The 26461-nt window shown below is 44.9% G+C and overlaps 1 protein-coding gene across 1 annotated transcript; it reads left to right on the forward strand.

Moving 5' to 3' along the window:
• Positions 1-3036: 3036 nt before the first annotated feature.
• On the forward strand, positions 3037-26137 carry LOC8043451 (transmembrane protein 47; the record flags this gene model as incomplete). The annotated part of the gene is given in 3 exon segments (XM_040212747.2): positions 3037-3223; positions 16148-16297; positions 18652-26137. Coding segments are annotated over 3 exon segments (567 nt in total), but the record flags the coding sequence as incomplete, so codon positions are not given.
• Positions 26138-26461: the final 324 nt, after the last annotated feature.

A 26461-nucleotide genomic window follows, 5' to 3' on the forward strand; every position in this document is an offset into this window, starting at 1 on the left:
CAATCTGCGCGGCAGGCGTCCTTTCCATGGTTTGAGTTGCTCTCTCTCTTAAATCTGGGGACTCCACCCCTTAATAATAAATGTAGCACACCTTGGCAATAATCTTTCACTGTTTGATTTTAGCTTTGTTACCTGCAATGACTCACTGCAGTAATCACGACGGTAACTCTTCACGGTAAACGAACGTTAGGCATACGAATATAGGAAGGCTCTTACCGATCAAACCTATTAATTGATTATGATTACTTCTCACCGGTCTGCCTAGAAACGCTTGTTTTGTTTTTGGCGTGTCAGCACGGAAGACAAACACGACGCACAGGGCGGCAAATGGGAAACACCTGTATGTGCCCGTTGAAAAAACCGCACATTAATTTTTTTTTAATACGTGCGTTTTGCATAATAACTTCAAGTAAGACAGCAGAGAAGCAAAAATGGACGGAGATCGCTTTCTCCTAACTCCTGTCGATAAAACACGCTCGTATCTCGGGGAGAAAAGGGGATTATAATAGGCGTTCCCCAGGCGAATTGCAGGAATCGTCGTGGCTAGGGAGCAATCGGGACCTCTTCCCTAGGCGGAGGGGATATTCTTTCCCTGCCGTTAGGGACAAACCGAGCTTTGCTAGGGAAGCGGAAGGGGAAGCTGGCGCCCCTTGCGTCGCGCGGCTGAACTCGCGGGGTCATTGTCCTCCTGGGGTTGCGTCCGCGTTGCGATGGCAAAAGGAACCCCAATGGGGAAGCGGCGATTAAGCACTGGTGGATGGACCCTTCGGAACCCCATTGTTTTGACTCCCATTGATCCCGACTCATCCCCTTTCCCAGCTGGTTGAACGAATCGTTGGAGCGAGTCGCGGCGGCGTCGGCCTTGCCTGCCCCTAACACGCCACATAAATGGGAAGCCCGTCGGCCGGCGGCGCGGAAAAGAGATCGATGGAATAATCCGGACAGGGTTTCGGTTATTTTCTAGTATTTTTTTATCATATACTGTCGTTTGCGTTGGCTAGAGGAGGGAGATAAAACCGCTGGAATCAGCGAACATGCTTATCATAATGAACGTTGCAGTTGGCTGTGCCATGTTTTCTTTTGTAATAACACTTGGTGATTTGGGGGGGGGGGGGGGGGGGGGAGGAAGAAGAAGGAAGGGAAGGGATTATGAGAGAAAATGTTTAGCTGAAATCGTTTTTGTTTTCTTTTTCCGCTCAATTCTACGTTGTAGTTACTCGTGAAAGCCGTCTGATTTCAGGCCCCCCCCCCCCCCCCCCCCCCCCCTCCTCCTTGCGCACCTCTATTTATTTTTCTTGGTTTTGCATTTTGCAAACTTCGAAGTCGCCAACCTGGCGTAACGGCGCTGCGGATCTTAGACGTTATGTTTGTGTTAGTTTGGAAACAACGACGATGTAAGTGTGTGTATACGTAAACGCTTTTCTTTCATCTGTATTATTTATTTTGTTGTGAGATGCAGCCGTTAGACTCACGGACAACTTTCCCTGGCACTTCAAAGGAAGTGAAGAAGTGCGCATGCACATCCTTGATGGGGACTCAAGTTGTGCGAGCGCACGCGCACCTATAGCTTTGACTGCGTAGCCATAGAAAGTTGTCAGCGCGTATAGTTTAGGTGTTCAAAGGATCGGTGACCAAGTGTGGTAACGCAGAGCGAATGCTCCCGCTAAGATCTGCACAGTTGTTATTTCTGCGTCGTTTGCACCAAAATGCTTACCCTGCTACATCCTGCTGTACTTCACCAAGATGTGCAGAATTGTCGCTGCTCCAAATTGATCTCTTTTTTTTTTCCGCTTTAAAAGCTGTTTTAACTTCACTTAGCGCAATCACATCACTGAAACCGGGCGCAATCACATCACTAAACCAAAGGATCCTGGGTTCAGTCCCACCCCTTCCCTTTTCGATCCGGGTGAGCATATCGCACCGGCTTGCGGTGGTTGGTGTATCACCACTGCGTAATGCACTTTAGAGACACAAGGCTAGCAGTCGTACTGCACTGGCTAAATTCCTCGTGTACTGCGGAAACACCAGACACCCTGTAGAGTCAACTAATTTCCCAACGGTTCTGAGCTTCCGGCGCTCTTTCGATTGACAATCAACAAATGGAAAGGTCGACGTGAAGGAAAGCGGCTCTCCGGCAACGGTAGCCGAGAGCATCAGTGGCGCCCACATTTTTCTGGAACGTGCCTTTGAAACCCTCATTGGTTCTTGTTCTGGCTTCTGTCTCGGTGTGTTCGCTTTTGGCCGGTTGCGGGTTACATCTTAGCTACATTACGGAATCGAGGAGGGACCATGAACATTGGGCGTCCGCGTCAATATTGGTGTTGGGTGCTTGAGCACCTTGCTTGGTTCGCCAATGGCAATTCGCCGTTAGCGAGGTTCGATTTATTTTGTTTTCTGGTAAACACGTGGCAAGCTCCCGTGCCCAATGTGAAAATAGTAAAATAAACTATGTATTTTCTCTGGCTGCTGCCAGATGGATGTGAAGCGATCACATTTGGGTTCCTGCGGCTACACTACTTCGGACGTCCGTCGAGTGTGCCTCAGCGGGGTTCTGTTTTCGCAGTAAGGTTTCCTAAATTCATTTGGCGTATAGTGAATCACCACTTCAGGCTTTCTAGTTAAATTTAGGGGGGAAATACAGTAAAACCTCGTTATAACAGAGTTGAAGGAGCGGTCATAATTATTTCGTTATAACCATTAGTTTGTTATAGCCAATGTCCATTTCTTCCCACTATTAGCAAGCGAGGGGAATTATGATTGCTTTGTTATATTCATTAGTTTGTTATACCCCATTTTGTTATAACGAGGTTTTACTGTAGAATTTGTGCGTATCTACACATCAATTCATGTTTTCCTGCTGTATTTAGTGGGAACCGTTTCCCCGCTTAATATAGCAGGAAAACGTGAATTGTTCGGCCAATGATGGACGGATGCACATGATATCATGTCCTATTTGAAACGACGTGTAGTCTGGTCGTGCCAGCTGATATGCCTTTGGTTCGCGTAGTGAGCAGTCGTGTTTATTTGTGCTTGCAGGTGTTCGCCTTCATCTGCGGCCTGATCGTGATCCTGCTGATGATCCTGTGCCTGGCCTCGTCCAACTGGCTGGTGGCGCACAAGTTCCGGCAGGGGCTCTGGGAGCAGTGCGTCGAGGAGGACGCACCACTCCCGCTCCCCTTCGGTCTCAACGTCAAGCCCGGCTGCTACGTGGCACGCACTGTCGGTGAGCCCCTTTATTTTTATTTTTATTCTTCTTTTTGAGTGTTGCAATGCGCGTCGGCTTCTTGTATTTGGTGCCTCTCCGGTAATTCTGTCCCGAACCCATATGAGAGCCAAGTTTGGCTGAACACATCAGAGAGGGTGCTACTAACCAACCACTGTTTGCGTCTGAGGGCACTGCAGGTACTACAATTACAACGCCTGCCATTGGCCACCCTCAGGGGGCATTAATATTTTAACACCTACCATGGGCTACGTTAGGTAGTGCGGAGATTTCAATGCGTACCATTGGCTACATCTTATGGAGTACAAAGATTGCAGTGCCCCAGGCTATGCCCCAGGCTTGGACATGAATGCTCCCCCCAAAATGTAATCGCCTAATTTTCCCCCTTCCCCTAAAAAAAGAAAAAAAAAAAGGACGTAATTCCATTGTTGGCGGCGAGATGTTTTTTTGTTTTGTTTTTTATCTTTGATGGCCTTTCCTTCTCGATTGACTCTGGGATGCACGTTAAAGACCCCAGGATAGCAGTAATATAGCTTAAACACCAGTGTCGCCGCCATATCTCTAGGTAAACTGACCTGGGGGAAGGGAAGACCGATTGATGGCTGAGGTGTTGAATCATGACCGCGGTCATCAAAAAATGCGGGTCTCAATAGGGAGAACTGGCAGTGCACGTATTTAGCACGCTGTTGTTCTCCGGCGGCAGAGAGCAAAATTTGAAGAATTACAGCCAAAGCTAAAGGAGAAAGAGTGTATGCCAGCCTGTTCAAGAGGAGGGAAAGGAGGAATGGGAGAAATGGGCTTGCATCTTCCGTTCCTTCATTCCCTCCTCTTGAACATACACTCGCTCTCCTGTAGCTTTGGCTGTACTGCACGGTTTTAATGAGAAGGTGAAACGCTCATGTGGCTTGCCTTTCCGCTTGTAGTTGACCGCGCCTGGGACAGAAGTGACGTCACATTTTTCGCTCGCGCAGACTCGGGACTCTCTGGAGCAATTTTCACTTTTCGATGAACTGCAGCAGACGGTATGAGCCACCGCAGCCAATCCATACCTCGGAAGGGGTGTCAGGTGGCTTTCGGGTTGGGCGGAGCGGCACGCTGAGCGTGAAGTCACGCGTCAGGTGTCATGCGTCGCACGTCACGCGTGTGGTACATTGTAAGTTGAAGCGAAGTATATTGTGTGCTGTATTTAGTCCAGAATATATATATATACTATTAAAAAAAAACGCAACATTTTGATCCTGCAGTGAAGCCAATAAAAAAGCCTATTCAGAATACATTTGGAGCTACAAAGTTAAAACAAAAGCAAGATCCTGTTGTGTGTAACTATTAGCATCGGGTTTATTTATTTTATTAGGTCGTTTAACAGTGAATTTCATTTTTTTTTCTTATGCACTTTATGCTACTGTAAAATCCCGAGAGATAGCCCACTTAACATCAATAGAAAATCGGGTGAAAATATCGAGTGGGCCAACTTTCAACGTACAATCAAGGAAAATTTTAAAAAAAATGCTATTTTTATGTTGTGTCCTTTCCCAGCTTGTTATGGTGGCAAAGGGCAACGAAGTATGATTGCACTTCCCAGTCAGTAACGTTCACTTATATCCCGCGATAGCGAACTAGCCGCAGGCCATCATTGATCCCAACACTACTGTTACTAGAAGTGGGGTATCTTTCTGTGTTTAAAAATATAGCAAATCAAGCCAATAATAGGGGTGGGCTATCTGTTGGCGGTGGGGCATCTCTCAAGATTTTACAGTTTTTTGTTTTTTTTTTTAATTTTGTTTTCACTATATAAAATGTTTGACCAATTTTGATAATAAGTGAAGTCCCTAATTTAGGCCAGACCTACTGAAATTAGTTTATAATATGTCAACCGGTTTACTAATTATCATGTCATAATCATACTCTGATGTTCATCACATCCAAGCTCCCACAGCATTTTTCGCGACTCCAACTAACTATAGGTGGCGCCACTCATTTTCCAAGATGGCGGGTTTACTGAGGGTCAGAGATACGTGCCGCTGTTGAGCCTGTCTAGTGTGGAGGCTTCACTGAGCGACATAAATTATTTCTGGTAATACGAGGAAGCTAATGTTTTATGAGCGCAGGTCACCTCTTTAACCTGAAAACAAGAACGGTGTTTAACGTATTAATTACGGAAGGATGCGCATTTTAATTCTGGAGCGAAACTGAAACTTACCTCTATTTTGGTATTAATTTCTCGATAGAGGTCTTAATTTCGAATTCTTTCATGACTCAAGATGTGTCTCACATCGTAATTATTTACTTAGAAAAGTTGTTCACGGAAACTTTATTTTGTGACATACCGTTCGATCCAGGCTGATATTTGTAGTTGTTGAAAAAATCAGTGCTGATATCTGTGCGTTCTTGCTGCCTTTTTCTCGCTCAGATAATTGTCATGGGAAATAATGACAATTATCCCAGCACAAGAATAACAGAATAATTCCAATTTTTGCAATATGTTCACGAAACGCATAAACTAATAAACGCTGCACTCACTGCAACAACCAAAGACGGAATCCGAGTCAGACAACTGACTCAGATTCCTGACAACTGACAACTATGTCAGAGTTTTTCATATGCTAAAAATAAAACAGAATTATACCTTTCTGGAAAGACTATTATGGTTAAATAGAGTATTCTCGTGATCTTGACGTTAATTAGATTGTATTAATAATAATATTATTAAAATTCACATATTTGAATAAGTAATTCTTTAAGCTCTAATATAATTTGTTGCTAATGATCTAATTTTAAATGTGCAAAGAAATATGACAATGAAAACTGTGCTAATTATCATCACTGGTTCCAATTGCTGCATTTTAATTACAAATAAAATAAAAATAGTCTAAAATCAATGAAAACATTCCGGCTAATGTGAGAAATCCATGCAAAATCACATTAATTGTGGGTAAAGTATATTATGTTATCAAAGTCGTGACTTTTGACAATCGGCGAAACGTCCAAAGTCGCCGCCAATATACTTCCAGACTAAATGTCCAAAAGTTAAAAAAAAAATATTTTTTTTTAATACTAGTTTTTTCATAACATTTATTTACTTTTGTATTTGCTCGCTGTTGTTTTGCCCATCTCAGCCTTTTCAGTTCGAAGGAACGCCTACCTGCTTGCACGTCTGCTCACTGCAGCACGTTGCGTTGGCGTTGGAAGCCGGTGAAACAGTAGAGAGTTTTAATATTGCGTATACGAGCGAACTCAAGCCCTGTGTGTTTGTGTTAGCTTTGCGCGTTCCACACTGCGCGTGCGCGGAGCCCGAAAGTGCGGTTTGGATGGCGCATGGCGACGAGGCGCACGCACAACGTGGGACACGCAACTCTAACGCAAATGCACACCGCTTGCGTTTGCTTCTATGCGCAATACTAAAACTTCCAGTAAGGTACAATCCCATACCGGCTGCAGCACGACGTTAGGACAGTGGAGAGTGTTGTTTGCATTCGGAAACGACATTTCGCGAGCCATGATCGCGAGCAGTTCCGCCATGCCCGCTGAACAGGAGAATCGGGGGACCCTCACTAGAGCGCTTCCCGTTTCCGCGGCGGGAGGGTGAGCGTACAGCTGGAGACGCGAATACCAGAAAAATATTTCTTAATTTCAAAAGCACTTTTTTAGATATGGTTTTTATCTAAAAAAAAACTTCTTGAACCTCGCTAACACCCAACAGTAATGAGTGCATTTTCAAAACTGTTATACTGAAAATACATAGCAGGTTTTGAAAAAAACTTGCCGTATTTAGGTGATGTTTATCTTCAAGATAAGAGGTAAAATATTTTATAACAAAAAGAATCAATGATACTTCACCTTTGACGACTGGTCCTAGCAGACGAAAAGAGTCTCGACAGAACATTTACTGCCACCTGCAGCGTAAGACAGAACTAGGAGAAATCGGGCTTTGGTTTGTGCTTGTCACATTAATATCTCTCATGAAAAGATTGTATGTTTCAAAAGTGTGCACAGTACAATGCACGATAGCACTGTTAACTTCTATGTGGTGCCATTGAAATTTTTGTTGAAATTAAGGTGCAGCCAAGGGCATTAGTTTCCTGTGTTTCATCTGGTGTGTGACAATTCGTTGTTTAGGTTCCCCTTTCCATGTCATGCTAGGTTTGTGTATCTTCTCCCATGCTGCAGAATCCTGGCGTCGTACCTGGTATCTATCTCAGTGATGGAAGTGCTGGGCCATTTGTGCCAAATTGCACCATGAACAAAAGTCTGCTACATTTTGCGCCAAAATGCCATTTTCGCTAAGAATTGCGCCTCGCCGCGCCAAGATGGACTCAGACAAAATAAAAGATACAAATATTTTATTATTGGTCAATTTTAATATTCAGACAAGTAGAAGAAAAGGAAAACGAGACAAATAGGTATTTCACAGTGTCTCTACTTACCGTACAGTCTGTTTTATCTTAGGTCAAAGCAGTCAAAGGCTCACACATACAGCCACAAACATACATAAGAGTGGAAGTCATGGGGCATCCATTGCGCTTCATTTATTTAACTGATAAAATAACACATACCGTATTTTCCGGTGTGTAAGTCGCGGCTTTTTTTTTCCAATTTTTTTCTTGGTGCATCTTATACAACAATGCAACTTATTCTTTTTTTTGTAATTCACGGTGCAACGCCATTTATTTTATGCGCCGCGGGCCATCTTTCGTAGAGCACCGTAGCTATGTAGCCGTAGGTGGTGTTTCCCCTCCAGGGACGCTGCTGTCGCCTCACTCTTCTACACTTTTCATAACTGACTCGGAAAACGAGAGAAAATTTATGGTTTCCCCGAATCGGCTCAATGTGGATAGGCAAGATTGTGAGAATAAACCTTTTACAGCATGTCATCAACGTTGCCTAATTTAGCCATGGTTCTCCCGTCACTGTCTGAATTTCCAGACGATGTCGGCAATGTCAGAACCTAAAAGTCGCATGAAAATGTTTGCGAAATAGTGGGATGGTGGCTACTGTGATAGTACACAAGATCACTTGATTAGGTGTGTCTGCCTCGCATCTCCGTGCCATGTCGCGGTGTACTTGCACCGCTCGCACACCAGCACGCACGTGGAAATACACTGCACACAGGTTGACCTTTGGTCTTGGCTGTAGGTTGACATCTAAGTTTAAAAAGGCACTGCTGCAAAAGGTAGAAAAAAACGCGGGTCAAGGTAGTTCATGTGCAGCAGTCAGGAGACTCAACTCTGGTTCCAATGCCGGTAAAGCACAGTGTCACTTTTAAAGCACAACTGTTGGTTTTCATAAAGTTGGTGGGCAATTGTTTCTGCTGTTATCAGAATCTTTAGTTCAGTCGGTTCATCAAAGTTGCGGGCGTATTGTTATTGACACGCAACCTTTAGTAAATATGCCTTTTTTTTTTTTTTGTCATTTTACAGGGATTATAATTACAGGTTCAATAAACTACAGTGAAACCCATTTTGAACGAACCTACGTACCGCGAATTCTTGTGGATATTGAACTTACGGAAATTTTAAATAAAAATGCATGTAAAAAGTACTTTTTATAACGAACAACATATTGGCTATATTGAACTTTTCCCCCCGGGGAAGGCTTCCAAAAACGCGCAAACAATCGTCTTCTAGCCTGTCCCTTCCCTCCCCCAAAAAAAGTAGGAAAGAAAAAAAATTCCAAAAGCTCAAGTTGGGAACGAAATGGAGCAAAGAGAAGCGATTCGGAGGGGGGAAAGCTAAGTGATACGCACGCACAGAAAAAAATATTTTTCATCCCAAAGCGTTTGCCCACAAAGAGAAGCAATTCAAAAAAGGAGATAAGCTACAAACTCTGCACGCATGAAAAAAAAAAAAAAAAATTGCAGTGCGTTTTTACAAGGCAGAAGTGAAGAGATGAGGAAGAAAGAGAAGTTCTCGCCTTACAACAAACGCATCGTGGAAGTTCATTGTAAATAGTTTTTGCTATTGGGGAGGAGGACAGACCGTGACGCCCCAAGCGGTTAACTGAACAACTACACGGATGGGGACAACAAATACAATGACGCAGCGCTCGGCCGACATAACCGAACGCGGCGTCAGCGTTCGGCTGGAGTTCGTGTTCTCCGGCGAGGGGGAGGAGGGCTCTTTTCTTTTCGCTACGGCCTGCATGAACAATGCAGCATGCACGATCCCAGCTCAGCACAAAAGCCGAAGTGGGTCAAGCTCGCATTCTCTGAAAATAGAACCGGCACTTAACGTCGCTTCGTCGATTGTTAGTATTTTTTTACATTAGACTGTGCCCCGCGCTCTATTGTAGAAGATGACATGGCCATGCCCATAAGGCCTGTCGGCATGTGCACAGGCCTTGTGTTGAGTAAACACCGAGCGTGGGGAAAACAAACGGGTCAGAGCGCCCTCTATAGTTCGATCTCCTGCCCAATATCGAACTACTTGCTATATCAAACTGATCATAGCATGTCCTGCTGTTCGTTATAAACGGGTTTGACCGTACTTGGTGTAAAAGGGAGAGGGAAAGAGGTAAAAGGGAGAGGGAAAGAGGCTTTATCTCATCTGAATTGTTTACTGATACTTTTCTTAAAGGGGCATTAAATCACTTTCTGCAATAGTCTACATATGGTTATAACCTGTATGCTCTAAGCATCCTAAAAAATATATTACATTCATGCATGACCAATTTCTCTATTAAAATTGGTATCAAAGATGGATTACGTCAAAACAATCGCTGAAACCAGATGGTGCCATTGGATGAGGCTATCAAAGAGGAAGCTTCAGGCGTCATTTAAAGTTAATTCATTTAGCGATCGATGCAATAGGTAACTTGTTTCTATTTTCAAGTGACACACCAACAGATGTTGGCATCTGCTACAAAAGCGTTGATGGTCTCCAAACCAATATTTTGCCTGCTACAAAAGATCAAATGCTGCTTCCATCACTGCTGTCTCCACCCTTACCCACTTTGGTCTATGTAAACATTGTGCTGCCATACAAAGCAATTACTACTGTAATCGTATGGTCGTTTCAAATAAAATAACTTCTTGATAATAAACGAGGTCTTGACGAATGGGTTTTTGGAATTAAAGAAACACTGGATTTAATATTCTTGATACAATTTGAGTTTACAAGACGGACACTATTGGTGGTCGCGTACCACCATCGCACACACACTCTCGCTTTGAGTCCCGCTGTTAGACTGCCGCATAGTTTTCTTGAGCAGCTTGGTCTCGCCCAAGGCTGTAACCCGATCCGCATCCTGCCCGACGCCAGCCAGTCGCGCCTTCATGGCACGGACATCCACGTGCGAGACTCCCGGCGCCGAGGAGTTCAAATAAGTCACGATCTTCTGAGAACTGAACCTTGCGCCCAGCGAAATAAAAGAAAAAGGCAAAACACAATGGCGCCTGCTTGGAATGCGCTCGGCGAAATAAAATAAAAGAGCCAGTACAGAATGGCGCTCGCTTACATTCGGGCATCCTGGCATTGTTAACGTCCTCGTTAACGACAACATAAAGCAATGCTTATACAAAGTAATAAAGATTAATCTTTCAGGTTTCTTAATAATAACAACATATGAATACACAGGAATTGACGCTACATATACGTGAACAGCACAATAAACGCATAAATGCTTCAATGCACGTTATGCAACAAAAAAAAACAACAACAACAAAGTCGACACAAGCGAAAAATAATATGTGTTGCAAATGTGCTCATTTCGGAATTGCACGCTTACGAGCAGAGCGCCTCGGGAGCTGAACGGTGACTTCCTCCCTGGCGCATTCTGCTTCTTCTGACGATGATGTGTCGTCTTCCAAGTGTGTTTTCTTTGTTGTCGACGTCCATCCCTTCAACTGGGAAACATGCGCCGTAGTTGCGAATCTACTGGCCTTGGTCTTGTCAAGCTCAGTGACACGATATGTGTCGGATGGAAGAACCTGTGTCACAACCAAAGGCCCTCTGTACTTCGGTTGGGCCTTTGTTGGCTTACCTGTTGGTTCAGTAGCTTTTCTCATAAAGACTATATCTCCGACATCGTACAGTCGCGCAGGGAAGTGTCTTCGGTCGTATGCGGTTTTCAGTTTTTCCTGTTCCTCAATGAGGTGCTGTCGCACCCGTTCCCGCATTTCCTTGGGGTCTTGCCACGCCGGTCCCTCAGCTTCGACTAGCCGTTTTAATGCGGTGTTGTGAAAGTCTGGTTGATATCCGTGTAGCATCTCGAAGGGAGTCCTTCCCGATGTTTTGTTCACGGAGTTGTTCAAACTACACTCAGCTAAATTCAGTTTTTCGTCCCAGTCGCGCTGCTGGGGGTCTGTCATCGAGGTTGTGATGACAGGAAGTACTGTCCTATTCACCCTCTCCACCTGACCGTTCGCTTGCGGGTGTCGTGTAGAGTTAAGCACGTGGTGTATGGCTCGTGCACCGCAAAACTCCTCAAATTCTCGAGAAGTAAAGCAACTGCCCCTATCTGTGATTAGGGTTCTCGGCAGGCCTCTTTCTAGGATAAACTCCTGCAGAGCCCGCAGTACGTGCTTGGTCGATGTGTCGCGCGCTGCGAAGAGTCTCACAAATTTTGTTAGGTTGTCAATAATGACAAGCAGGTATTGGTTTCGCTTCTTACTTTGCACGAATGGACCCATGTGATCCATGTGCACCACCTCAAATGGTCGCGTGCCTGGTGGTATGGGATTAAGGAGACCTTCTCGTCTGCCAGCAGGTATCTTGATGGAAATGCACTCAAAGCACTGTGAAATGTGTTTCCGAACGTAGTTCCGCATTCGCGGGAACCAGAAGCTCTCTTGAATCTTGGCAACTGTTCTGTCAAGTGCGAAGTGACCCATTAAGTCATGGGACTGCACCACTACAGCCTTCCGCATACACTTGGGCAGCACAAACTTGTACTTTTTCTTGCCGTCGTGTTCGATTTCTCTCATGAGCCTATCATCCTTCAGAACGTAGCCGCTCACTCTTCCCTTCTCCAGCCCGGTGCGACAATGTTCTGGCTTTTCTAGTATGGCCACCAGTTCTCGTAGCTCTTCATCTCCTCGTTGTAACACTAGCACTTGGTCTGCAAGGTCATAGGTGAGGCAGATCTCGAAGCGGTCCTCAAGGACAGAGTCCATCGTATCCACCGGCTCCTCAACTGGGCTTCGGCTAAGTGAGTCCACATGAAGCATCCGTGATCCGGGACGGTGCCTGATTGAAAAATCAAACTCCTGGATCAAATCATACCACCTTGCAATTTGGGGCTTCTGTGTTCGTTGTGCATTAAGGTACACCAGAGCCTGGCAGTCAGTCACAATAGTAAAATGGATGCCAAGTAACAGCGGTCTAAGCCGATCCACCGCCCAAACGATAGCCATCAACTCGAGCTTCGATGAGTGATAGTTGCTCTCGGCGTCGGTCGTTCTTTTGCTTACGCAATAGACAAGGTGCCACTCGTCGTCTTTCCGTTGAAGGAGCATTGCTGCCATTTCCTTTGCACAGGCGTCTGTATGCAACTGCGTCTCCGCATTCGGGTCGTACAGTTGAAGTGCAGGTCCACATGTTAGTTTTGACTTCAAAACTTGGAAACTTTCCTCTTGCTCAGAGTTCCACTCAAACTTTTCATTCTTCTTGGTGAGCCTTGTGAGGGGTTCAGCGATTAACGCATACTTCGGGACGAAGCGTCGGAAAAAGCTCGTCAGTCCCAAAAATCGTCTGACATCATGAGGGTTCTCTGGGACTGGGAATTCTGTGATTGCGCGTACCTTAAGTGCGCCGGGTTGCACCGCTCCGTTCTTCAGTCGAAAACCCAGAAAATCCACACTGTCTCTTCCGAAAGCGCATTTGCTTAAGCGAAGGGTTAAATTCGCCTTCCTGAAGGCTTCGAGGATTTGGCGCAGCCGTGTAATGGTGTCATCCCAGTTTTTCGCTGGAATCAGCACATCATCCAGGTAGCACATAGCTATCGTTCCCCTCAGCGGCCCCAAAACGTGGTTCATAAGACGCTGGAACACGGACGGAGCATTCGTGAGTCCAAACATCATCCTCTCAAATTGACCGGTCTCGTCCGGAGTGATGAAAGCTGTCTTCTTCTTCGCATCGTCAGTCAAGGGAACCTGAAGGTAGCCGTGAGCGAGGTCGAGAACTGTGTACATCACTGCTCCGGATAGTCCTTCTAGTTGATCATCAATGCTTGGTAGGGGGTATTTTTCTTTTACGGTCTGGGCGTTCAATCGTCGATAGTCTACCACTAGACGCTTCTCTCCGTTCTTCTTCTGAACAAGGATCACGGGACTTGCGTAAGCGGAATGCGTCTCGCTCACAATTCCCTCTCGTTTCGCTGCTGGACGCGGTCTTGCATTCTCCTCCAGCGTTCCGCTGCTCGGGTCTGGCTAACGAATGTTCGTCGAAACTGGTACTCTAGATCTTCCCACGACGCAATTTCTGCATGGCGTGAGCGTAACCAGTCTTTGGCAGCTCCTGTGAGATGTGATTTTGCCGTTTCCAGGAGGAAAGGTGTCGGCCACTTATGAAGAGTCGCCGTCCTCTTTAGGTTCTCAATCCAGTCTCGCGCTGCTGCTGCGTCCTCGCCTCCGTCGAAATTGGATATGTTCTTACTGAGGTCAGGCATCACCTGGAAAGTCGCCACGCCGCTCACGTCTGCTGTGCCTGACTGCGCCGGAAGGGCAAGTCGTCCCAAGAGGTCCGTTAACAAACGATCCTTTTCTCGAATCATTCCCAAAAGCTCGTGCAAAGAAAACCCGTCCCCCATGGAGTGAGCAACTTCAGGCGAACCCGCCTGGCTCGGAGACGCTCCCGACGTTTCCTGGTTCATGGTGAAGCGTTGAGCTGTGTACATGTAATTACACCCAACACACACGCTCGCACAAACAATATAAAGCCACAACATAATACACTACATCTCATACGCAAAATGAAAACTCTGTTGATAAAGAGTTCCACAGGGAGATGAAAAATCCGACAGTACCTGAACCTTGAGTTCCGCACAGTGGGAAGTCCCCAATCGCAGGCACTCACACACACGTCGCCCACCTGTCACACTGTGGGTCGCTCCAACCTGACTCTGATCGCACTTGACTCGTCGATCCAGGGTCCACGGGATTGGATGCCTGACGCACTTGATTGCTTGTGTCACTCTTCGGTCCGCTCTTCGTTCCGAGGAGTTGGTTGATAATCCCACTTCTGATATGTAATCGTATGGTCGTTTCAAATAAAATAACTTCTTGATAATAAACGAGGTCTTGACGAATGGGTTTTTGGAATTAAAGAAACACTGGATTTAATATTCTTGATACAATTTGAGTTTACAAGACGGACACTATTGGTGGTCGCGTACCACCATCGCACACACACTCTCGCTTTGAGTCCCGCTGTTAGACTGCCGCATAGTTTTCTTGAGCAGCTTGGTCTCGCCCAAGGCTGTAACCCGATCCGCATCCTGCCCGACGCCAGCCAGTCGCGCCTTCATGGCACGGACATCCACGTGCGAGACTCCCGGCGCCGAGGAGTTCAAATAAGTCACGATCTTCTGAGAACTGAACCTTGCGCCCAGCGAAATAAAAGAAAAAGGCAAAACACAATGGCGCCTGCTTGGAATGCGCTCGGCGAAATAAAATAAAAGAGCCAGTACAGAATGGCGCTCGCTTACACTACCACATGATTAGGGTCCTTCGTTCTCAGATTTTATTTATATCAACAACTATTTTAACGTCCGCTAAGTTTTATGTTCGATGTGTGTGTCCCCATTGTCCTCCGTGTGTCCTCATTTAAGATTGCCCTTGCTCTTTTGTCTACTCTAGTTTAGGGGTTCGAAGCTCCCAAAGTCTTCAGTGGGTTTCCCCTGTTTCGGAAATGATGTTATGGACGTAATAAAAATTAAACCAGAAAACGAAGGACCCTACACATGATGCACGTTAGAGCCCAGGCTAGCAGATATACTGCAGTGGCTACATTGTTCATCTGCAACGAGACACCAGATGCCATTAAAAGGCAGACTACTTCTGTCTGGGTTTTTTTGCAGAGCTTATCGACAGGGCAAAAAGGGCCGAGTCACTGCAGACGAGAGCTACTGCACATGCTCAGAACATGTTCCACATCCCAGCAGACAAAGATGGCCAGGGCGTCTAACGACCGGGAAAATTGGGAATTGTCAGGGAATTTTTTATTACCTGGAAAAATCAGTGAATTGTCAGGGATATTGTTAAAAAGCGAGCCCAATCAGGGAAAATGAGCCGGAAATGTCATCGAGTGCCCTGAGCAAAGACTTGAGGACTTAGGGACAGAAAAATAGGCAATCAATTCTGCGTAGAGCGGAATGCAGGCTCTGCTCACCTGACGTAGAGTGTGCTACCCGATGCAAAGGGAACAGCCGACAAATCCAGTCCAAGCATTGGACTGGATTGAGGACGCGACACTAGGCTAAATCCAGTTTGAGCTACTAGATTTAGTAACACATGGAAAAGCCATAGACCCCAATCCAATCCAAGCCTTAAGCCGAAAGTATCCGAAGGTGTGCATCTGGCAGCCGTGCTGCCATTCGGTTATTGACGTTTGTGGTTGAGTGTCGTGTTTTCATCATGTTTCCAGAAGTGGCCTCTTCACTGACGATGTCGGCGGCAAGAAAGTGCTTGTTTAATCCGGACTGGACGAACCCTAATATTTCGGAATATGCAAGTTGTATTAAGTGTGTGCAAAATGATCCTTACAGTGCTCAATGCTTAATACCTTGTGTTGTAATGGTCTTATATATTTAACCGACTCTACAGTGGTCAGGGAATTTTACCTGAAATTGTCAGGGAAAATCTGGAAAAGTCAGGGAACTTCAAAATAATAATCTGCTAGACACCCTGGATGGCAGCTTGCAGAAGGTGATTGTTGAAATGTTCTGCACCTCTCTGCGAGCAACTTTGATTTTCTTTCTCGTCTGCTGCAGCATACATCCAAGCGGCGGCGGCGCTGTGCGTGATCACGTTGCTGTGCGACATAGCGGCCACAGTGATGACGGGGTGCGGCCTGTGCAGCAAGAACCCGGTCCGCAAGTACCTCATGTACAGGCTGGCCTTCTACGTCATGGTCTGCGCGTGTGAGTACTCCTGCCCCCCTCTTCCGGGTAGTGCAGCTCGTGTTCAGACATGAGATGAGTGCGAATGCTTCTAAGGAGGTCGTCATTGGACATGTCCTTTTTATTCAAGGCACTTGCGTCTTTTGCGCAAGCTGTTCGGATAACTAAATATTTGGTATTTTTGAGGCGGATGAGCCTGAGAGGCAAAGAACAACATCGAAAGGAGATCCTGAATTGCCTGGTGGAGTTCATCGAGAAGTCCAAGATTTATACATTCATCTAGTAGTGCCGTAGCTATCCACCCCACTTTACAACCCCCCACACACACACCATTCTCTCTTCTCAAGGCCCATGCACAAAGATGCTCATTTTTATGCAAAATAGGTGTTTTCACTTAATCTATCAATGAGTTAGATTTACGAGGCATTGACTATGGTTGTTCCTGAAATTAGATGGGTGTACAGATTAAGCGTAAATTTGGTTCACAAAGGTGTGATTTCGTTTGGTTTCAGTCCTGACAGCAGGTGTGCATGCTCGTTGTGTGGTGCAGATTTCTGGTAACTTCGGCACAAGATCTGTTTTTCTGAGAAGTTGTGTGCTTTCAAGGCCGACATATCCTTCATGCTTTTGCCTGCATTCTCCTCTCCCATATTCTCTTTACATGCTCCCTCTCAAGAGTTTAAAGGGACACTGACAGGGTATTTATTCTGCCGAGGTTTTTATTAACACATGACCTAAAAGAGCCCAACTACCCAGAACGTAATTTGCGGCCCGAAATTTGTTTTCTTTCGGCCCGAAAACAGTCGGTCGAGAATCGGCCAGTTTCAGTCGCTCTCACTTTCTTTTTTATGGTCATGTGATGTTCAAATTATGTGTGCCAATTATATTCAAAGTCTTGGGTCATCTAAGACACAAATTCAATAATAAAAATGGAAAAGAATATGAACCACATTTTTGTGGCCTCCACCAAAAAACTGTAAATACATTTAAAAAAAAAATTTTTGCACAGATCATAGGAAGTACATGTACACATCATTTTCAATGTGGCGACTTACCACAAGCTGGACGACGCGATGGTGGCACACGATGGGACCGACACTGCGACGGACGTGGGGCCGCTACTTCGGAACTGTCGTTCGTGGTACCGATGAACCTATCTTTAAGTGCAAAACACATAAGTGAAAAACAAGTGCACAGCAAATGGTTCATGCAACTTCATCATCTGCTTCACACACCAAACAGTCGCAAAAAAACAAATGTGGTTGGGTGTAGCTGCGTCATTTTTCACCCTGAGCTTCCGTGCTTGTGTTTCAATTTCGGTTTCGAGCACTTGAATTTTTTTACTTTATAAATATATACATGACTGTATAGCAAAATATTGATTCAGTAATCTCCTAACACCATATTAAATCACCTGGAAAAAAAAAAAAAAGAAAAGAACAATTTGGGGGGTTTGTTAGTGTTTCATTAATCTCCTTGGCCGTCACCAGGGAGCATGTGGAGCCTTCTCTCTTCCAAGTCTCTTTTCTTCCCTCCCCTTGCATTTTAACTGAGGAGTATGCGCAGAGAATTACTTTCACTGCAGAAAGCTAGGTCGCGTGTTGCCCTTCAAAAAGAGTATCAATAGTTTCCCTGAAAGTTTACTGAAATGCTGTTTGAAAGCCATATTTCTTCTGCTGAGACATAGCAATTTCTGCAGTCTGCCTGTTGAACATTGGAAAGCTGAAAAGAAAAAAAAGGGCAAGCAAACTGGCATGCACAGCAACTGCAGTTAGATACTAAAAAATGTTTATTGCCTTGGGGTATGCTCTAACCTTAAGCATCACCCTGATGCATTTTCCCATCGACTAATGAATTTCTTGCTGCACAGTATTGTGGAAGGTATAAAGACCTTACAGTTCAGGCTCCCGTTTCATGACCTATCCATAGAATATCGTGCATCCGCCCATACCACAATAAGCGCCCATTCCCAAATTTGTAAGATGTGAGGAAATATGCTCAGTACATTTATACGTAAAATTGATGACCCAACAAATGCCCAACGTTTTTCCGCGATTATCTCTCAGTTTTGAGTGGGCGCTTGCCCGGTATTTTACAGTACGGCCTTCAGTCCCCAACAGTGTCGCAAGTCTTATTTAGTGGATAATCTAGTCAACAAGAAATTATCCTAAGAAGATGTTGTGCCACTCATTGCTGTTCATTAAAAGTAAATGCACCTGGTAACATTGTTTTTTTAAACTACTGCGAAAGCACCTTACGCTTTTTTTCTGACTGTTGCTTGTCTCCCGCCTGCCTCTTTCTGGGTGTGTCATCGTCACCGTGGACCTGCCTCGGCCCCTTGCCTTTCCCCTGCGGCAACACGTGCCCTTGTGCAGTGCTGTGCATCCTGATAGCCCTGGTGATCTACCCGGCCTGCTTTGCGGCCGAGATAGAGGAGAGCAACCGGCAGCTGTGGGAGTTTGGCTGGGCCTATGGCGTGGGCTGGGGGGCTGCCATCTTCCTCTTCGGCGCCATCTTGCTCCTCCTGTGTGACAAGGAAACGGAGGAGATCTACTACCGAGAGCGAACTGTGCCCCACGACGGCGGCGCGGACTCCAAGGCGTAGCGTCCGAGGTGGTCGGCTGTCGAAACGACGGACAAACTCGCTTGGCCGCGCAACCACCCCGTGGGGTGGTCGCGCGACTTCACGCGGATCATGGTCACGTGACTTCGCGCTGATTGCGGCCACGCGACTTGGGGCTCCGTGGCACGCCGTGTGAACCGAGAAAAAGCCTCGTCGTTGTTGTCGCCCACCCGGATAGCTCCTCCTCAAGTTCGCGACGTCGGGATCGCGACGGGGGACATCTTTCTGCATCGTCTGCTTCTTCCGGACGCGTCGGCCATCGTCTGCTGCGACCGTTGCTCTCCGTAAAGTATTGGGAAATCTGCTCGCCGATAATTATTTCGGCGGTGCTTCTTAGGGAATGTGCGGAGGTGCAATTGGTATGCGGGGTTGTTGAGTCTTGGGGTGACTTCCTTTTGGACGTAGGCAATTGGTTAAATATGTAATAGGATAAAAACATGAGATTTGGTTCTGATGCTATTTGTGAAAGATGCAAGACCAGGCATTTCTTGAATGTTTATGGATTGGAAACAAGTATAGATGTTTGCCAGAAATGAAGCGAAATCATGCATTTTATAGGTCTTAAAGTACTAGTTACCTTCTTGAGACTACCAGGATCTTAGGGTGAAAACCTAGATTTTGAAGTGGGAACCTTGGGACAGTTGTGGGAAGGGGTACCGGAAGTAAGGATGTTGTATTAATTTTACTATTTGAGATGTCCGCCAGCAATTGCCTGTTTCCATTCCACCTTTTGCTGCAGGCTCCATGATGTGTGTTTGATGTGTCCAAAGTAACTTTAGGGCTTTTAGCCATGTTCAGGCCATGTTGCTCCCATCGCTGCTAAAGGAAGAGTTCAGGGGGTGGTGAGGAAGAGCGACGGTACCCACACTTCCTCGCAGACCCCTGCCACTTTTTTTGAGCACATTGACTCGCCCTAGAGAAAATTCTTAATTGAAGAGCCAATCCACCGTTCATTTGCGTTTTTTCTTCTCAAAGCTGACACTCTAATGGGTGCAGTTCTGGCTTAGCACCGACCGAACCTGGGTAGCTGTTTACTGTTCCCACGCTATGTTTCATGTGATTGCAAGTGATGCTATGGCCCTTTGGCAGCTTTTTTCCTGCTCACTAGTGACAGACTTTTGGCCTTGGGTTTGTGTGGCCTACGCATCCCAGGGGGTATGGTTGAGCATCCAACAAAACTGGCTTCCGTATTGTCACAGAGGTGGTTTTGAGCTTGGTAGAGTTTTTCACGTGCATGCGAGACTCCTATCTCGGTCTTTATTTCGGTTTTCATCACAGCCACAGGAAATGTGCAGCCAGTGTTCACTTGCCTCGTATAAAATGAACGCACCTTACCTGACTTTGACTTTTACAGGGAGTAGAGGGGCAGTTTGTTTGCCACCCCTTTCATCTTCATAAAATGTTACCCTTTGCTCAAAGTACACATCAGGTTTGAGAAGGAAGTAGTTTGTGTTCAATGCACAATCTAGATATTTAATTGACACATGTGGCCCTGACAACATTGTGATTGGTTCTTCCTTTGTCGTTGGGAGGACCAACCCAAGCACTTTCTCTGCGAGAGTCGGCTAGGTTAGCTTTATACTTTGCTGGGTGTGCCAATGCAAGCTGAGTGTCTGTGGTTGAACTCGATACTTCACATTCTTGGCATGTATTATGTGAGCTGGGTGTAGCACTTTACAAACAGAAATCAAGCGTGATACAATAGTTTCTCGTGCGGTGCAAAGAATTTTCTAATAGTAGTTTCGATTAATATGTTATTCGATATTCGCTTCAAGATTAACTGCGATATTCTTACTTTTTGAAGTGTCGATCGCGGCAAGTTAGCCCGTTTGAGTGCACTTCACACCGAGCATCTGTGCGCTGTGGGGAAGCGCGGGTATTGCTTTCTAGCAGTGCACATCGGCTCAGTGAGAAGCGCACTCAACGGAGCTATACCGCCTCGATTATGTGAGAGTATACATGGTTTGCATGTGACGTCATCCAAAGAGTGCTCCGATAGCCACCAGAGAAGAGGGGAAGAAGGGGCTCCCTTCTTACCATGACCCTCTTTTGTGTATCCCCGATTTGCCCGGAAATCGCTATTTGTCCCCCAGAAGATTATAGAAGATTAACCCGTCACTTAAAATTTCTACAAAAGCAGCTCTCTCTCTCTTTTATGGTGGCCAAAACTATGCGATTTGAAGTCATTGCAAGCCATGTATATCTTAGGCAGTGATGTCTTGAGAACCTGCACTCATCATTCGTGTTTATTTTTTTTCCCAATCTGAATTTGGAGAAAGAATATTTGGGTATAGCAAGCAGATTTATAAACCCGCTCGATTAGGATAAGCTGCAACAGTTCTGTTGCTTACATGCCCAAGTTAATATATATAGCTATGCTGAAATTAACCGAGCTTAGAAGTGGATGAGTGGAAGGTTGGGAACAGCCTCCACGATCACGAGCTCAGCTGAATTTTCGTTTAAGCATGGTGCACGGTAGTGAAAGACTTGGAAAAATTATTTGATATTCGATTAGAAAATATTCAGCAAAACCACTATTCGCTTTGAACTGAAAACCCACCATTTGCACATGACTAATTGTTTCGAATTACATTTGCAAATGCTGTTCTTCATACCAAAATTGGAGACCTCCATTGACTTCTTGTTGAAAGCTGCTTCGTTCAGACACAGTAGAATTCTGTGAGGAGGCGGGGAGGACCGATTTAAATAGCATACGTGACTAGGTTGCCCATACCTTTAGAGACAGAAAAACAAATCACTAACAACTCTGCACACAAGATATTAATTTCGAGGCTTACTTTCATCGTAACTTGTGAGAAATGATTATTTACCAGCCCCCTTGCAAACTCGAAGTCACAGAACACAAACTATTAAGTACATCTGGAGTGATCTTGTTTGTGAGTTGTGGATGAACGGTTGGTGGTGCCTCGGAAACGTCAGGGAGATCAATGTGGTACCTTTCTCCCATTGTCGACGAATAAAGGCACAGTCTGCGAGGAAAACCAGCGTAAAGAAAAAAAGGTAAAAGCAACCAATGACCGTCCCTTCGATATCTATTCCTCGAGTGTTGTTGCCTGCTTGGCTGATTGACTGTTTGTGGTGCTTGATTATGAGCGGGCATAGTTCTGGCCACTAGTAGAAAGGTCATGTTAAAAGATAATCACGTTGATTACGCTAAACAATGATGCCCAATGCTAGTAAATTCCTGTTGTGCTTATTGGGACTGGAGGGATCTTTTGGGTGGGTTGTATTGTTGCCTCTCTTTAGTAGTAATGATTGTGGTTGATTCTTTTATCCCTTTTTAAGTTCTTTTATTGGCATATGAAGAGAGGCAGTTCTTTCATGGCTAGTTGTGGTGCCAAGACATTTGGAATTCTATCTAGCTGTTTATGTCTTGACTTTTATGATGACTTTTAACAATATTTTTATTGAGCCTCTTTGGGTTTATTTGTATTGTTGATCCATTCTGTATGTTCGGTACACTGTCATCCAATCACATTTCATAAAGGGAAATACTCTGTGCGACTAAATGTGCTGTAAAGAAATGCCAGACTGTTTATTGGTTTTGTTTTGGGAAATGTCCTGCCACAGTTCTATGTTGTTTAAGACTGGTCTCCCTTTTTTCTGTCCAGAGTTTGGTTTCGTTTATAACCTCATTTAGTAGTAACAAGAAAAGAGTGTCGAGGAATGGTCGCAAGTGTTTCATAGGTTCCTTCAAGGTAGCTATTTTTTTACCATAGCTCAAGATCATGCCTTTTTGCATTTAGTTTCCAGGCACTGTTTTTTTCTTTGTTGTTGTTGGCTCCAAGTAAATTTGTGCCACCCAGAGCTCTTTTTCTTTTAGATACTCATTCTGTGTTCTTCTGTTGTCTTGCTGTTTTGTGGGTCTTAACTTCAAGGGAGAATGTGCAGGTTTAAAAAAGCCAACCCTTTCTTTCTGCTTTCGTCTCTGCTTTTACCGAGCCATGCATTATTTTATGAGGCTCGAATACTAACAGAAGCTTATTGGAAGGACTGGGCACCTTTAGTATAGTCACCATGTTCAATCAACTTACCTACTCTGATTTGCACCAATTGCAGAAAGTAAAACACTGGCTTAATTAATGACTTGCCAGTGGAGACACATTAACCACACCGCTGTCGTGTCCAAACCGAGTGGGCTGGTAATCTAAGTGAGGAGTGTGGCGCAACGAGAGCAGGGCATGCCTTCAGCGTGCATCAGGCTTTCCGGGGCATCTGGCTGATGGCACTAATAATACCATGTGGCACAATATATTTCATTGTAGCTCATATTGGCCAGGATATTACATTGCCCTTTGCCAGTTTTGCAGATTTGTGGCAGTTAATTTTGCACTTACCGACAACAGCTGCTGTCTATGGTGTTTTGTTTGCTTAACTGGAAAGGCATTATGTCCCTGTAGATTTCAGTTAGTATACCTACAATGCAAGTGAAATGGTCGTTGTAGGAAAGCAAAAAGAATGAAACAACTTCACTTAGACTTTTAAATATACTGAACCAGATTTGCATCTTTGCACTTGATAGAAGACTGAGTTAAGAAGTATTATACTCCGCGACAACTTTTCTTGGCAATGCAGTGAAGGTACAGGACCGCGTCCCCTCTCCCATTTTGAGTGTGCGCGCGCTCTTCTCCTCTCTCCGGAAATGGGGGAGGAGGAGAGCCTGCGTACACTCAAAATGGGAGAGGGGACGCGGGACGTACCTTCCACTGCATTGCCAAGAAAAGTTGTCGCGGTGTATAGAAAGTTTTCTAAACTGAAATTAACACCATGATGTTCGAAGAAGTCAAAGGGCGAATTAGGGCCAACACCACTTGGATATTCTGAGTTATCTGGGTTTGTTCTGTCCTGCTTGCTGTGAATGGAGGTTGTGAAAGCCCCTTGCTGTATAAATACAAATATATAGACATACTCTATTGATTGACACACGGTTGTATGTGGCATACGTTAATTGAGGCACGGATTTTTCAAGGGTGCAGCGTGACTGCTCTGCATTCATGCCATATTGACTCTCTGTTTCACCGACAGCGTTCAAAGATAGTAGCTTTGTGGCAAGTTGGAGGCCTTCATTTTCATCCCTGTGAAAAAATAATTTCCTGGAGCCCATATATTTAAAGTGGTGTCTGTATGCGTGTGCGTTTTTTTCCTTGGTTGCCTTCGGAGCATAAAATGGAAAAGATAAAATTTTGCTCTACTGAGTGTACAGAAGCTACATAAAAACATTTACATTTTTTTTTAAATACTAGAGGCAGATGTTTTATGTGTTTCATTTAAAACAATTTCTAAGCTCATGTTGGCAAAACCTGGTCAGACCAGCCGTGCTCAGCAAGGATATTTTCCGATGGCAGGCCCACGCTGTGGAATATGTCTAAAACGAGCTCTCAATCTTTAACTTTTACACAGAAGGGCAACGACTGGTCTAAAATTGCTCGTTTTGCTCGGCCTCAAATAACATTCTCTTAACCATGAGGTTCATTTTGTTTTAACTGCATTAGCCCATTACAGTGACACTTTGTCAGCGATACTGGAAGATGCGTGGCATCATCGGCGTGTCCAGGGTGGCAGCAGATCGAGTGGTGTCTTTATGTCGACGGGCAGCACGATCTAGTGACAGGATCAGCTCAGGAGGTCACTTTTGTACAAAAGGAGGCAAGCTTGCTGACGTGGAAGTTTGGCAGGGGAGGAGGGGATGGCGGGCGGGGCATCCTATACCACTGCCATATTGTGCGAGGATCAAATCTGCGGAGCATTCGACTTTTTTTCTTGCCTGCTTTTTCTTTTCTCCCCCGCACGGTTTTTGGCAACCTCATTGTTCTTACATACTCAAAGTTTTCCCTTTGCAAGCACAGTCAGTCTCGTGATGTATACTAGCTCGTGGTTGGCTGTTTTTCTATGTTTCTACGAGACTGCCCGCGGAGCTTGCATGTAGAATGTTTATAAATAAGGTAGAGCTTGGTGCACGTGCTGATTGCGGTCCTTAAACGAGTCTGTCCCGAGCTGGTTTCGTTAATGTGGCAGTTTTCTTTTGTGTCGGAACATAACAATAGGATGTCTACGAAAATTGTGCAGCCTTTGTAGTGATGATTTACTGCTTTTGCAATTTTGTTTTGGTCCCTCTACTGCATTTGTGGGAGAAAGGGTTGTTCTGATTGCTGTGAACAATGATAGTTGTGTTGAAGAGCTTTTATGGAATTCTTTATTTCTCTTTTGGGCTTATGCATAAAGCTGACGCTTCGCTGTGCCGTAAAAGAAAGGTGCAAAGTGTTTAGCTGTTGTCATATTGCCTGACGTCCTGATAAAACTCCTGTCAAAAGGTGGCAAGTGTTTTCTTAAGAATGAGATTGTAATGTTTCTATAGATGCTCCCTTATAGAGAAATCTTCTAAAAATTGTTAATGAAGGTTTTTGTACATAGTTGACAAATGATTGTGGCCATAGGGTTTGGATTTGAGACTGTTTAGGCAACATTGCCAAGGACTGGTGTTCCCTCTGTATCTAGATTTGTGCAATTTCAACAATCAAAACAAGTGATTTGACCCTTGGCTGTGCAATATCGTTTTGGGGGTTTCAGCACACAAGTGGCAATATGAGATAAAGTCCAGTGCTCAGGTCTCAACTAGAAAACTATTCAAGGGAATGGAACATTATTGATTAAATGTAGCATATCCCTTGCTAAGGGCTCGCCGATCGTTCCCTTGTTTGATTTGCAAACGAATGATGAGAACATTTATGATTTGGATTTCACCACTCGGCATTGCGTTTCAAACATGACTGAGCTGCCTGTTGTGGAGTTCTGCACTTCTAATGTCTGTGCAGTAGTTGCAGGAAGAAACAAAACCTCAGGAAGTGGCAAAAATATTTTCCAGTTCTGAACCTGCAAATGGCCTGGGCTTTGGGGGCAGTTATGGGGAATGGACAACTGCACCCCTTTTGAAAAGAGGCTTGTTTATTTATCCTTCACGAGCATAGCTCTAGACATCTTTTTTTTCTTTTTGGCAGCTTGGGTTGCATTTGTTTACTTTGAGTACATATATGTATATGTATAGTTATTTTTGTTTCCTCGGTTGACTGTAACCGCTTTACCATGTCGTCGGAGTGTTGGATGTCGGTCCCCTTGGTCACAAGGATGCCGTCTATGGTTGTGTGCACTCTGCATTGGACTGTCTTGCCTTCGTTTAGGGTCGTTTTACAAAAACCACAAATAAAAAGTTGAACCTTTGACCCTATTGCCCTTGTTCTTTCTTGCCATTTTAGCATACCCATGTCTCCAGAGCCACAATGAATAGGTGTTACGAGTTACCAAAGAACTAACAAATGGGTTGGTTATTTACTGTTAGTTTAGAAAGGCTTGAGAATGGATAGTTAAGGGGGTTCATCACTCTGGGTTTGTGCTTCGTTCTTACTGCTTCTGTATATCTCGCCAATGAAATTGAGAGATCCAGAAAAGGATTGTAAGGTAAAGAAAGAACGCTCTCGTACGCTTTTGACTAGCGAAAGCGATGGTGCCCAGCAAAATACTACAGATTGCAAGTCGATTACCGCCAT

The sequence above is a fragment of the Ixodes scapularis genome, unplaced genomic scaffold (assembly GCF_016920785.2).
Source record: "Ixodes scapularis isolate PalLabHiFi unplaced genomic scaffold, ASM1692078v2 PGA_scaffold1__304_contigs__length_218370807, whole genome shotgun sequence".
In the NCBI taxonomy this organism is placed as follows: Eukaryota; Metazoa; Arthropoda; class Arachnida; order Ixodida; family Ixodidae; genus Ixodes; species Ixodes scapularis.